This window comes from Apium graveolens, unplaced genomic scaffold (assembly GCF_009905375.1).
Source record: "Apium graveolens cultivar Ventura unplaced genomic scaffold, ASM990537v1 ctg1633, whole genome shotgun sequence".
Lineage (NCBI taxonomy): Eukaryota > Viridiplantae > Streptophyta > Magnoliopsida > Apiales > Apiaceae > Apium > Apium graveolens.
Window position 1 is genome coordinate 114663 of NW_027417339.1, and position 15513 is coordinate 130175.

General features: G+C 33.0%; 1 protein-coding gene across 3 annotated transcripts; it reads left to right on the plus strand.

Moving 5' to 3' along the window:
- Positions 1-8117: 8117 nt before the first annotated feature.
- Positions 8118-14157, plus strand: LOC141700027 (DEAD-box ATP-dependent RNA helicase 45-like). 3 transcript variants are annotated; one of them, XR_012566204.1, is made up of 4 exons: positions 8118-8308; positions 9221-12860; positions 13296-13458; positions 13567-14157. XR_012566204.1 is itself a non-coding variant. In XM_074503803.1 (2 exons), exon 2 carries the CDS (start codon positions 9266-9268, stop codon positions 12800-12802), a length of 3537 nt encoding a protein of 1178 aa, XP_074359904.1. In that variant the 5' UTR covers positions 8118-8308; positions 9221-9265; the 3' UTR covers positions 12803-13072. The 3 variants fall into 3 exon arrangements, 1 of the variants encoding a protein (XP_074359904.1); XR_012566205.1 differs by having other exon boundaries at positions 13325-13458; XM_074503803.1 differs by lacking the exons at positions 13296-13458; positions 13567-14157 and having other exon boundaries at positions 9221-13072.
- Positions 14158-15513: the final 1356 nt, after the last annotated feature.

Genomic DNA, 15513 nt, shown 5'->3' on the forward strand with positions numbered 1-15513 from the left:
TAATTTTTATTTGAATAATTCAAAATATTTGTACAATATTATCTTGATCAATAAATATTACTGATCTAAAAGAATTCTTTTAAAAAAGTTAGTTTTTTCAAGAGAAAAATGAAAAATAAATCGATTTAATATATCATCGTTGTTTTAATAAATCTAGTGAGATCTCATTTCAAATTTAAAATATTCTTAAAATTGGGACAAATCCCAAAAATAATAATGCGTTACCAGTAAAGTTAGTAATTTTAATATAAATAACCAATTGACTTGATCATATAAAGATCTCAAACACATTAATTTATATTAACATAAGATATTAAAAAAATTCATATTATTGGTAAGATATTCTCGCCGAGCTTGTAATTTAAATTTACTAAACGTAGAATGTGAAAATGTTTTTGGGCCGGGTCATGTAGTCAAATTTCGAGTATTTTTTAAATAATGGGCCAAGTTCTAAAATGCACTGACTCATTATAATTCGAATTTATCTAAATATGTAATGCCAATATAGATTATTTATATATAAGCGATTCTATTTTCAATATTTTTTTAAAAAAATATACATGTATATTTTAATTACTTTTTACAATAAAAAATATGTTAAAAATATATGAGATATATTTTCAAACTAAAAAATGATTAATAAATAAGATAATAATCCATTTATGTACTATGCCTAATTTTATATTTGAAATTCAATTCTTTAAAATTAACTGTACAAATATTCAACTAACTATCATTTTTTTGCGGAATTCAAGTAAGTGTTTTTAAATAAAATATTCATTTAGCACACTTACATATTATTTGTATGATAAAAAACACATGTGACAATATGGTGTAGTGGTAAGATGTTGGTAAGATGTTGTATAGTTGAATGAAATAACTTGAGTTCGATTCACACAAAACACATCTTTTATATAAATATTAAAAACAGGGGATAATTTAGTCTTTTTTTTCACCAAATTTTACATGTTATGAATAAAAATAATACAATAAAAATAAATTAATTACTCATACTCATCTCTCCGTTAATAATTGAGGAATCAATTTTATGATAGATTTAAGGCTGGAAAATCAAAATATCCATTATTTGAAGGATAAATGTCCAAAATACTAATTGACGGGATGTTCCGTCCAAAAATATCTATTGAATACATATTTGGATGTATCTGTTAGCTAAAAAGTCTACCACAAAAATGTATCCCTCCAACCATGTCACATGTTAGCAATATTTTTACATATCATTTACCTGGTCTTCTATATTTGTTGATGCTAGCTATTAGCTAAAAGATTCACGCCACCTTTTGCCTAATTTTACACATTAAATATTTATATTACATTTAATATATATGTTTTAAATCTCTTATTTTATATTTAATATTTGTAATTTTAATAATTATTTTAATATACATTGAAAATTTATATAAATATAATTAATATAATTATATATTTTATAATAGATATATAAGTAATGTTTATTAATTGTGTTTGGTCATATATAAATATATTATTATATTTCAATTGTAATATATTTAAAATTATTATTTTAATAAATATATTTTATTTTTACTCATATTTAATTAATATAAACTAAATTTATTTAACATCTAAAAATAGTAAAAAAATAATATTAATGAATATAAATAACCAATATAGCTAATATAGCTAATGCCACTGGAACAAAAATGATTACATGTTCAATAAAATTTTAGCTAATCATATTTTAGCTAACAATTTTGGATGTTACCCTTGGAGATGCTTGTTAAGAAGAACATTTTCAACCATGATAGCTAAAATGGTTAGCCAAATTAGGATTATGTAAAATTTTATTGAACTTGTAAGGCCATCCACTCCAGTGATATGAGCTATAATCATTAGCTATATTCAAAAATATTTTTTTATTCCTATTTTTCAGATTTATATGTATATATATAAACTTTAAATAATAAAATTAATTTAGTTAATACTTAATTCAATACATGAATAAAATATATAAATGTAAGTTAATAATTATTACAACTGAAAATATAATAACATATAAATATTACAAAAATATTTTTAATAAAAAGTTACTAATATATATTGTATTATATATATATTGTTTGTTAAAAATAATTAATAAATTTTGTTAATAAGATAACAATATTTTCACACTTAATATTATAAAAATTAAAAATATTATATATAAAATAATAATTTTATTATTTATGTATTAAATATTATATAAATATATGCATGTATTAATTTGTATGTGTACTTAGTAATGTGTAGATTTAGGCTTAAACATAAATTAAATCTGACGTGGAAGATATAGCTAACAACTAGAGATTCCACAAATATTAAAGACTTGACGAAGGATATCTAAATTTTTTGCTAACAGGTGATATGGTTGGAGTGGTGTTTTTTTTACCTAATATCTATATCTGAGTGCCAGATAGGATTTTTAGCTAACAGGAGGTCATGGTTGGAGATACTCTTAGGATCCATATTCCCGTATTTTTTTAAAATACATATTTTTTGTTATTTTTTAAAAACTTAAATATACATATGTAGAATGCATATTAAATGATTATTTTGGGCAGAATATACCGTTAATCAGTACTCCCTCCGTACCACAATATGTTATTCATTTTGACTTTTGTCACTGTTCACGTTAAGCGATTGACTATTAATTTACGGTTAATCTATAAGATCAAACATAATTATGAGTGATCTTGTTGTATTCATGTTTACGAGTACTTTAATACAGTGAAGTTTTTATATTTAATATTAATACGAAATTAAAGATATTAACAATCAAAAATGTGCATCGACAAACGTGTGCTACACAAATGGGAAAAATATTTAGGGACAGAGAGAGTATTATTTTAAACATTATTCCTAGATTTAACTCATCCCGGCAATATTTCTAATATTCTAAAATATATTTTTGTTTATTTTGCAATAATAACATGTTCTATATAATAAAAGTCCGTTTTTAATAAATGATAGCCTAGCTAGTTTGCAGAATTCCGCGTTTCGACAGTGAAGGGCGTAAATGAAATTGTACTGGAGTGTTGATGGCAAGTCAATATTCAAATTACCACGTGTAAAAAATGTTGATTTCTTTGGAGTTGACCCTTTGAAATACTCCCCCCCAACACTCGTCGTTTAATTATTTGATCGCCAGCCACTCCCTTTTACTCCTTGCACGGCAACCGGAAACATGAGTCAACAAAGTGGAGTATACTTTTGCTTTGATCACATACAGGGAGAAGCCTGATTACCTGATATTAATCGATATCGGGTGTCCGGACCAGTTATTCGTCACTATAAATTTCAAGAATACGAATTATATAACATCTCCGTGTCAACTTAAATTTGTACTTCCTCTATTTTTTATTATATGACGTTTGACTTTTGTGCACACACTTCTAAGTGCTTTGACCGCAGAGTTAGAATAATATTTTTTAATTTTTTCTTTTTGTGAAAAAAAATATATAACTAAAACTTTAATTTAGAAAAAGAAAATTTTTAAAAAAATTATTTTATCAATGCGGTCAAAGGACTTAGAATTGTGTGTAAGAAAGTCAAACGACATATAAAAGAAAACAGAGGGAGTATTATTTTTATTATAAATTGATCATGAGATCGAGATCGAGTTCGTTAACTGAGATTGTTTATTCCTTTCCTGCTAATACTAATAGTTCAAATTTCTATTTTCGATTTTGAAAGTATCTAAAAACAACTGAATTAACATGGTCGAGAATGTAAATAATATATTAACCGATTCGATGTGGGTGAGTTATATCTTTTTGATATATTACTAGTATCGAAAAATAACCGATTCTATTTGGTTTAGTTTAAATCTTCTGGATAGGTTAATTTGATTTTGTCAGATTTAGAGCATCTTCAATGGTGCAAAACCTTTAACTAATTATCTACGTGAAATCTATATGGCACGTAAGTGATAATATTTAGAGATTATATAAAATTTCAAGCACTTCAACCATAGTTGTCCTTAGCAAAAAATATAGATAATCACATTTCGTTGGCTATATTTGTCGAACCATTAAATCCCTTAGAGCATCTTCAATGATGTTGACTATAATTGGTTGGCTAAACCGGGCAAAGACGATATGTAAAATTTGTTGAATCTGTAAGACAAACAACCAAACAAATCACAAGCGGTTAACAAGATATCCTAGGGTATCAATTGCTTCATCTACAAATAATTGTGAACAAGCTAAAATATCTTAGGGTGAGGAGAATTACCATAATCCAGGCTGTTGGAATGGACAATTTGACAATGATGAAATATATAACAAGAAAATAAGGCCTACCTCTTGATGAAACACAAACGTAAGGTTGCAAAGATACTCCTATTTTGTAGAGGATCAGAATCTAAATAGGACCATTTTCTAGACTTCAATAATTGAGTACTATCCCTATCCTCCCATGTACAAGACAATAGCTATACACTCCCTACTTGCCTTTTTGGTCCAGTTTTACAATGTCAAGTTCATGGTCCAGCAATATGTAGGCAATTTGTCCCAAAGGCTTTAAAGTAGTCAATTTTATTTGAGTCCTGATCGGTGACATTAAGTGATGAGTCTTGATCGGTGATAAGGCGATGGATGTAACCGTTTATCCGTGAAAATTATTAACATATTGATGTTGAGGTGGACGCAGGGGGTCACGTTTTTTTTCCTATCAACGAACAGATGATTTGTCAACCATCATTGGACGTGAACCATCGCTCATTTTTAATGTAACTGTTTTGTTGGTTAGCTCTTTTAGTCTGCATATTGATATTCTAATTTGTTTTCCCTATTTGCTCATTTTTAACATATTGATATTGGTCGGTGACATTAAGCGATGAGTCTTGATCGACGACAATGCGATGGATGTAACCATTTATCCGTGAAATTTTTTAACATATTGATATTGAAGTGAATATAGGGGGTCACGTTTTTTTCCTATCCACGAACAGATGATTTGTCAACCATCACTGGACGTGAACCATCGCTCATTTTTAATGTAACTGTTTTGTTGGTTAGCTCTTTTAGTCTTCATTGATGAATCCTGCATGTTGCTAATAAACCAACTAATCAAGTGGAGTTAACATGCTACAAGCTAGGATATGTACAAGGGAATATCATTCACATGAAGCTGATAAGCAATAGGATGACAAAATTGATAGGAAGCTAGGACTCATCCTTGTGTGTTTGTGTAGACACAGCGGACTTACTAAGGATCCAGTAAAGAGTGCATAATTGTATACAAATGTATCTGGCTATGGAGCCTATGATAGAGGAATTTGTCTCTGATCAATGTATTATGTGATACCTCCATAATTTGTTACCATATAAAAAATTTCAAGGGTCTTTTTTGAATTAAAGAATAGGGTCAGAGAAATAATCAGTTCTATTGAGTTTTGTATTTCTGTATACATTTGAAGGTGAAGGACAAATTTAGCCTATTTTTACATAAAATTGACAAAAATAACCAATTTCTGAAAAGTTTGCCAACTTTAGCCGATGGGATACTCAACTGTGAGTGGAGTGTCCACTTTATACAAGATACCCAACTGACAATGGAGTATCCCATATATGAAATACCCAACTACCAGTGGAGTATCTTATACAAATTGGGATACCCAACTGACAGTGGAGTATTCAATCGGCCAAAATTAACCACTTTTCTCATAATGACTATTTTTGTTAAAAATTTTCAAAAAATCGGCTATTTTTGTCATTTTTTTTTACATTTGAGTTTGATGAGTTTCCAATCTAACCTGACTGATTTCAATTGCAGTTTATCTGATCTCAAATGATACGTCACGAGTAGTTTGACAATTTAGAACGACGTTATTGGGGAAATTATGTAAATAAAAGTGTCCATTATTATTTATTGAATTGTAGTCAATCAAATTACAATACAGTATCATATTTGGTACCGCTAAAATTATTCTAAATTAAAACAGTTATTTACAAAATAATTTTATTCAAAATAAATTGTTCAATCAACTAAGAATTAATTTGAATCGATCAACTAGTCAAAACAATTAATTTAATCTACCACTAATTTGTCTCGGGCTGGTTTTGCCAAATTTTGGATTGGGCTCACCTTAATACTCCATTTAAAACAAAAGAAAGATTAAAAGATTGGGCCTATCTGCCGGGACATCACAGAAAAACAGGCCCGTTATAACAAGTACTAGTTAAAATTGTATTCATTCGTTCCAATGCTAATTAATTATAACAATATTTATATATTTTTATTCTTTGTTAGTATTTTTTTACATTTCTCCAAAAATTTGTTTCAATAATTGTCACTCGGAGTTGCGTATACATTTATACAAATATAACTAAAATTAGCTAAGAAATAAATGTTATTCATTTTTCTATCCGGGTGTTAAAAATTAGTAACTTTGATTGACACTCTTATCATAAATAATTTAAAATATTTTATGCCATATATTTATTTTATTATATATATAACTGAAATAAATAAATTATAATTTATTTTATACTATAAACATATTTTACTACACAGTATAAAATATTGTATTACAAAATATATATATTATATTATATTATATTCGGGACGAGGCGAGACGGGTTTTTCGCGAGAGAATCATATAAAATTATAAATATTATACCCGTCTCATATTTAAAAAGGGTAAAGTTTTCATTCCCTTCACTGTCTCATTTCTCATTTAAGATGGTCCTATTTAGATCGGATTGGGGAGAATTCCCTGTTTTTCGTGTCCAGTCGAGAAGGCTATATGGTTTCATATTTTGCAAGAAAGGTCGAAGTTTATTACTTATTCAAATCATTGGACAATACATAATGAAAATTAGAGTGGACATCTCCCACTCTTCAAACATGACCAGCTATGAAACAATTTTGACGCGCTAAAAAATGCGCGACTTTATTCGCATATTGTTTAAGAAATTTAAACTAGACATTTTTGCAAGATAAATTTGTAAAAAGGATACAACACTCCTAAATTACTCATCCTAAGTACGAGTTGCATTGCACAGAACTCCGAATATGTTGCACCATCCGCAAACAATCAGACTCAACAATAACATTGCTTTGGTCTTTTTTTGTAATCCAACTTCGAGCTTCTTTTATGCCCAATGTTTCTTTCTGCTAGTTAGGGACTAGGGGTACTTCTTAGACATTTGGACCTGGTTTCAACCAATTTGCCTTCATGATCTCGCGCTATAAAAGTATAACGGTGACAACTCGACTTTTAAAAAATGGAAGCGTTTGTGTTAATCTTAACACTATTAACGGGGAAAATTTTCATTGATAGCGTCTGTGTTAATCTTAATACGTTATCTGTGACAACTCGACTCCTCAAAAATGGCTTTATTAGTTTGGCTTGAACTTATTTGCGGAATTGTATATAATATTCACCTAGGACTAATGAGATTTTTTTTAATTAAATGTAGATTGAGGTGTCATTAACGCGATTTTCCTTTTATAAAAGTAAACTGAAAACGGTGTATTAATTTTTGGCTCTTATAATAATCAAATAACATCAAATAACTAAGAGAAACGTTAAATTAGGGTCCAATTTCAATTTATAGCCTTTTAGTTATATTTAAATAAAAAAAATTATTAACCGATTTTATGTTTTCGAATAATAATTTTTAAGTGACTGGATTTTTTTGCTATTTTATTTAGGTAAAAGTTTTGCACAAGATGGTAGCAGGACTAGTTACGAAAGTCGAATATGTGGATCAATCAAATAGTCAGCTTGAGCATATATTTCAGATAAATCATGTTTTAATTTATTAATGTGGGTGTTCTCTCTGTCACACATGAAAGCGTTATTGTCTAAGTTTTCGGGGATATCATGCATGACGTTCGATTAGATAATAAATTTTATTATACGAAAAAAACTTTTTTTATATTATATTGTATCTCGGTACAAAATGTATCTCCCTGACAAAAAAAAACCGTAAATTTAATAATTCCCATAAAGTCATTTTTACAAAAAGTGAAGTCAATTTATTTCCTACCAAAAAATCATTCAATCACCCACTATTCTAAAAAAAATTCCTTCTATTAAAAAAAAGAACAAAAAAGAAAAGGAAAACTATAAAAAAAACAGCAATTGTGGGTATACGTGAATACGGAAGCACCGCCGAGGTCGAGCTTCTTAATTTCTGAAAAAAAGGCGAAACCTAGATATTTATTTTTTAGGTCGAAACCTAAAAATACACACAAAATCAAATCTCGCCGTGTCTATTTCTCCTCGCCGGCGATTCGATCTCACTCTCCTCTCTCCGCGTTTGGATCTGTTCTTTTATCGGTAACTGATTTCTACATCTAATTAAATTGTTTTTGTATTTCGATTAATTTATTTGCTGTTTTTTTTGTGTTTGTAATTTCTCGATTATTTCGCATTTATTAGAATTATGATTTCATAATTTAAATTGCAATAGAAGCTTTTTGATAAGGTTAGGAGCCACTGGTACTTTTGTAAATTGAATCGGAAATTGCCTATCTTGTGTATTTGGTAGCGGTAGAGTTTTCGATAAGTTAATGAGTAACTGGTAGGTTTACGGGTAGAGTTTTCGATAAGTTAATGAGTAACTGGTAGGTTTACGAGTTACTGATGCTTTCGTGTTGCATTGATAAGTTTCAAAATTTGAATTGTGATATGTATTTTCGGATAAGGTTATGAGTCACTGATACTTTCATATTGTATTGATTAGGATATGTAATTTTAACCGAAAATTGCTATATTTATTGTGTTTTTTTGGTAAGGATAGGGTTTTTAAAATGTTACGAAGTGCTGTTAAGGTTACGAGTTACTGATACTTTTATATTGCACTTATAAGTTACAAGTTTTGAATTGTGAAATGCTCTTTCCCTCGAGTTACTGATACTTTTATATCGCATTGATTAGAATATATTATTTTTTAGGAAATTGCTGTATGTTGTGTGTTTTTTTATGGATAGGCTTTTTTAAAAAGTTTATGAATTGCTGTTAATGTTACGAGTTACTGATACTTTGATATCGCATTGATAAGTTTTAAATTTCAAAATGCAGTATACTCTTTCGGATAAGTTTACGAGCTACTGATGCTTTCATATTGCATTGATTATGATAATAAATTGAACTGGAAATTGCTATATGTTGTGTTTTTTTTTTGTATGGATAGGCTTTTTAATAGGTTTACGAATTACTGATGCTGTGGTTATTTGTTTGTTATGTTAGGTTGAGTGTTGGTTTGTTGCTGATAGAGAAGCGGTTGATTGGATAATGACAACTGCAGAGGTGACTAAGCATAAGTCTAGGAGGGAAGAGTCGGAAACAAGGGAGGAGTCGAAAAAGAGTCATCGAGACAGGGAGAGGAATGGAGAGAAGCACAGGGAGAGGGATAGAGATAAGAGTCGGGACCGGAAGGAGAAGGTAAGGCGACGTGATGGCTCTTCTGATGAGGAAAGAGAGAAGAGTATTGATGATAAGTACAAAGTGAAGGAAAAGCACCGGGATAGGGAGAGAGATAAGAGTCGAGACAGCAAGGAGAAGGAACGGCGTCGTGGCTCTCCGGAGAAGGAAAGAGAGAAGAGTATTGACGATAAGTACAAAGAAAGGGAAAAGCATAAGGATAGGCATAGAGACAGGGAGAAGGAGAAGGAGAAGGAGAAGGAAAAAGAGAGGATTAGAGAGAAGGAGTCTGAAAAAGAGAGGATTAGAGAGAAGGAGAAGGAAAAAGAGAGGATTAGAGAGAAGGAGAAAGAGAAGGCGAAGAGAGAAAAGGAACGGGCTAGGGAGAGAGAGCGGGAAGATAGAGAGAGGGAGAGGGAAAAGGAAAGGGAAAGAGCAATTAAGGAGAAGGAAAGAGAAAGGGAAAAGAGGGAAAGAGAGAGAGAAGAAAGGGAAAGGGAACGGGAAAAAGAAAGGAGGGACAGGGACAGAGATGAGAGGGACAGGAAGAGGAAGGAGAGGCACCGTGATGTGGATCACAGTGATGGTGATGATGCTAGAGACCGTGAAGGTAAGCGGCGTAGAAGAGAAGATGATCACAAGGACAGGGATAGAGAACGTGAACGAAGCAAGTCAAGTAGGCACAGAGATGGTAGTGTAGGGAGTAGCCCTAACAAAAGAGGTGATGAAGATCCCATGGATAAAGCAGATGAAAAAAGTCGAGAAGATGTTATCGAGGAAGAACAGCGGAAGTTGGATGAGGAGATGGAGAAGAGGAGGAGGAGAGTTCAGGAATGGCAAGAGTTGAAAAGGAAGACAGAGGAATCCGAGAGAGAAAAGCTTGGAGTAAATGTAGATGTTGATGAACAGAAGTCTGGCAAGACATGGACCTTAGAAGGGGAGTCTGACGATGAGGAAGCTGCACTGGAGGACAAACCTGAAAAGGGTGTGCAAATGGATGAAGATGCCAAGCCCATTGATGATGGTGTAGAAGATATGAAAGTTGATGCTGAAACTGATGTTGCTGCACCTCCTAATTTTAATGGAAACAATGCTGCTGAAGACGAGGATGATGAAATTGACCCATTGGATGCTTTCATGAATCAAATGGTGTTGCCTGAAGTTGAAAAGCTCGCTGAAGCTTCTGTTGCTGAAGATAACTCTAACATGAAAAAGGATAAGGATGTCCATGCTAACACGAAGCAGCCACGAAAGGGTTTGAATAAATCTATGGGAAGAATCATTCCTGGTGAGGATTCTGATTCTGGTTATAGTGATGCTGATGATGAAGACATGCCCGTGGAAGACGATGACGAAGATGATGATGAATTCATGAAAAGGGTGAAGAAGACAAAAGCTGAAAAACTATCTATTGTTGACCATTCAAAAATTGATTATATTCCATTTCGGAAAAATTTCTATATTGAAGTGAAAGAAATCTCAAGAATGACTTCTGAAGAAGTTGCTGCTTATAGGATGCAGCTAGAACTGAAAATTCATGGAAAGGATGTTCCAAAGCCTATTAAAACATGGCACCAGACTGGATTGTCAACCAAAATATTGGACACAATAAAAAAACTCAACTTTGAAAAGCCGATGTCTATTCAAGCTCAGGCACTTCCCATTATAATGAGCGGTCGAGATTGCATAGGTGTAGCTAAAACAGGATCTGGAAAGACATTAGCATTTGTGCTGCCAATGTTGCGGCATATCAAGGACCAGCCACCATTGATGTCAGGAGATGGTCCGATTGGGCTCATAATGGCACCCACCAGAGAACTTGTCCAACAGATCCATGGTGACATAAAAAAGTTTGCCAAGGTAGTTGGTATTAGCTGCGTGCCTGTATATGGTGGTTCTGGTGTTGCCCAACAGATCAGTGAATTAAAACGAGGGACTGAAATCGTGGTATGTACTCCAGGTAGGATGATTGACATACTTTGTACGAGTAGTGGAAAAATTACAAATCTGCGTAGGGTCACTTATTTAGTCATGGATGAAGCCGACAGAATGTTTGATATGGGTTTTGAACCTCAGATTACCAGAATTGTTCAAAATACTAGGCCAGACCGCCAGACTGTACTGTTCTCTGCTACTTTCCCTCGCCAGGTCGAAGTTCTGGCTCGCAAGGTGCTGAATAAACCCGTGGAGATACAGGTGGGTGGAAGAAGTGTTGTAAACAAAGACATAACACAGTTGGTGGAGATGAGATCTGAAAGTGATAGGTTTCTCAGGCTTCTTGAACTGCTTGGAGAATGGTATGAGAAGGGGAAGATATTAATATTTGTCCAATCGCAAGATAAATGTGATTCCCTGTTCAGAGATTTGCTTAAGCATGGTTATCCTTGTCTCTCACTACACGGGGCTAAGGATCAGACTGACCGCGAGTCCACCATTTCTGATTTTAAAAGTAATGTATGCAGTTTGTTGATCGCTACTAGCATTGCTGCGAGGGGTCTAGATGTCAAGGAGCTTGAATTGGTGATTAACTATGATGTTCCAAACCATTATGAAGACTATGTCCACCGTGTTGGGCGGACAGGGCGAGCTGGGCGTAAAGGTGCTGCTATTACATTTATATCTGAAGAAGATGCAAGGTATGCACCAGATCTTGTGAAAGCCTTGGAACTCTCTGAACAAGTTGTACCTGACGACCTAAAAGCTCTTGCTGACGGTTTTATGGCAAAGGTCAATCAGGGTACTGAACAAGCACATGGAACTGGGTATGGAGGAAGTGGTTTTAAGTTTAATGAAGAAGAGGACGAAGTCAGAAAAGCAGCGAAGAAAGCACAGGCAAAAGAATATGGGTTTGAGGATGACAAGTCAGATTCAGATGATGATAACGACGGAGTGCGTAAATCCTCACTTCCGACACCGGGTCAACTGCCTAATGGGTTGCCTATTCCTGTTGGCCCAAATATAGTTCTTCCTGGTGCAATACCAGCTGGTCCCTCCACGATTCTACCAACTGCAGCAGATGGCGCTGCCAGGGCAGCAGCATTGGCTGCTGCCATAAACTTGCAGCATAACCTAGCTAAGATTCAAGCTGATGCGCTGCCCGAGCATTATGAAGCGGAGTTGGAGATCAATGATTTCCCTCAAAATGCTAGGTGGAAGGTGACACACAAGGAAACTCTAGGTCCAATCTCTGAATGGTATGGAGCTGCCATCACAACCAGGGGACAATATTTTCCCCATGGTAAAAACCCAGGGCCTGGTGAAAGAAAACTTTACTTGTTTATTGAGGGTCCTTCTGAACAATCTGTGAAGAAAGCTAAAGCAGAACTGAAAAGAACACTGGAGGATATCACAAGTCAAGCGTCATCCCTTCCTGGTTCTGCACAACCAGGACGATACTCACTGGTGTGAGAGCAAGTGGCCTCCGTGTATGAGGATGTTCTCATGCCCTCATTCCCCTTTATGGAAGGTTGTTTCTATTATGTCTAATTGCTGAAATTTTGTTCTGGATTATGTATTATATTATATATTGACCTGTGGGATGCAGTAGACACTTGCATGAGATATATGGTTTTGCTTTAATCTTGATAGTTATCAGTTATTTTCAGTGAAACCATAAGTTCTATCCAGCTATATCAAAATTTTGTTTGGTGCTTTACAATAATGATAGTTATATCTTAATCGTTGCTTATTGATTAATATGTGTTTTTTACTTCTGTCTCATGCCAGTAAATTCTTCATAGTTATATACCTAATATTCCAAATGATTATATTTTCGTGGATGGGGAAGTGTTGACTCTGTGAAATCTATTCGATGTATTTATGACTGTATATCTATAGTGAGCCTATAGAATATTTTCTTTGCTGAAAAAAGGACGCCAATATGCTTCTTTTAAATTTTTAGGACCCCCACTCATAAGCACATGTATTTAGGAGCCTGCTTGAACGAGTGGACCAGAACAGGTAAAGGAGTTTTTCTCAAGATGAGTTTGTTGATAAGTTGAGAAGGTCATGCTGATTCTAGCTGAACTTTGGGAAACAGAAATGAACAAACGTGGTGCTGAGAGGTTAGTCAGGATGCTATGGCTGAACTTGTTTATTTTACTTAACATGTATGATCAGCCATTTTGCGAAAATTATGACCGATCTGACCGATCTATAACTTACCATTGCAGGACAGACCACCTCAATGTTGGGTTTTTGTGTTGGTTTGTGCCTAATTTGGAAGCCTATGGTTTGTGGTTTGATATGACTATTGATTGCTGGTCAGATAGTCAGGCCTTATAGCAAATTATAAGGGATACATTCATGTTGTCAGATTTAAGGTTGTTTGGTGGAAATGATGAAGGAATGAGGATTTGTCTGAGTGGTTCTGCCAAAGTGAGTGAAGGGTTATAACTAAGAATTTAAGATAAGACACAGATAAAACCTTATTCTAATTAATGCCTTCTGTTCTGATGGTTGACAGTAGGGATTATGTAGAAAGATATATCTAGTTGAGTCAATTAACAGTAGGAAACATGTGGAAAGATATATTTATATATATCTAACTTTTTAAAAATACGGGAAGAGCTTTGTGTGCAGTGTATCAGATATTTTCTGACTTTCTATATTTGATTAATGTTGAAACTTGGTAGACTGTTTTGGGTAGAGGGTCCCCCAGTTTTATCACACATGTATTTTTTTGAGCTTCCAACCTTCCGCATTTTCACTTCTTTCCTGTAATCGTCATGTAGAAAATTGAAAAATTAGTATGTTGATTCAAAGATGAGTTCACCAACTTTTCATCTGATATTTATGTTTTTATGAATGAAATACCATTAGGCCGACCTAATCTATTTGCATTGACAATTTATGCATTGACAATTTAAGATCGTCTGTTAGATCTCATGTGGAGAGTAGCATAGTCTTTTCTGGCTCATGCTATATTTTTCTCTTTTAGAAGTCGCGTAGACTGTAGACCAAGGTAGTGACTTATGGACGTGCCTACTGCCAAGGGAAATTTGTGACTGGCGGCAGACTGCAGACTGCTCTCAGTTCCATTGGCCTATAGGTTGATTGTGTATTGGAAAATAAAAATTACATGTGATAACAGACCATATTTTTTACACATATATCTATATCTATATTATATCTATACGTATTGTCATTGTTAACATCTCTACGTAAGCTTTGGATTGTAGAGCAGTATTTCTGGGCCAAGTCTAGGTAGTTATTGGTTAACTCTTCTGTATCGAAATATTACAATCAGTATTTGCCAATAGATAGAATGATCATGATTCACTGTTCTGCTGTCAATTAGCAATCCAGGATCTTATTTTCTTCTGTTCAGTGGGTTTATCTGCCAATGTGAAGACATTGGTTACTGAAAATGTTTTTTTTTAAATCATGTTATTCCGATAGATTTTAGAAGTGTATTGGATTTTAGAGGTGTAAGATAGTATACAAAATAAGGATACACCTGTGTTGGTGGATCAGAATTGCCTATTGGTTTGTCCATATAGCATGTCAGTTTCGATACACTTGCGACATTGTTGCATTATTTGTGTCAAGCAGTTAATTTCAAACGTTGGTGCCATCAATCCCCCAAACATGCCAATTAGATAATTACAGGACATATGATCATAGCGTGATGCTCAGCGCTTTAGAGCATCCCATTACACTATTTTGGTGTAATTTTTATATCAAAATAGTGTAGAAATTACATTATCTTCAAATTCAACTCCAACCCACAAACACTAAATTTTAAACTATTCTTATATTATATAGATTATTTTATTACTAAAGTACAAAAGTAAAGTTAAAAATAATAAGGTGTTGGGATACAGATAGAACAAATTTGTTTTAGACCATCTCCTGCCCAACTTCAAATTTGTACTTAAACACCATTTTAGTGTCAATTTTTTCTCCAACCTAACTCTAAATCTTACACCATTTTGGTGGTGCACCAAAAGTTACACCAAATTTGGTGTGAGAGTTTTTGTTAATGCCAACGTTATTCTTGTTCTTCTTACCTAAAATAATTTTTTTTTTATCCTACTAACTTTATTACTTTTATACTTTATTTTGTACTCTAATAAAATAACTTATATAATAAAAGAATGGTGTAAAATTTAGTATAT

What these genes read in the sequence shown, in the direction of transcription:
- LOC141700027 (XM_074503803.1), top strand. Translation starts at nt 9,266, where the DNA reads ATGACAACTGCAGAGGTGACTAAGCATAAGTCTAGGAGGGAAGAGTCG.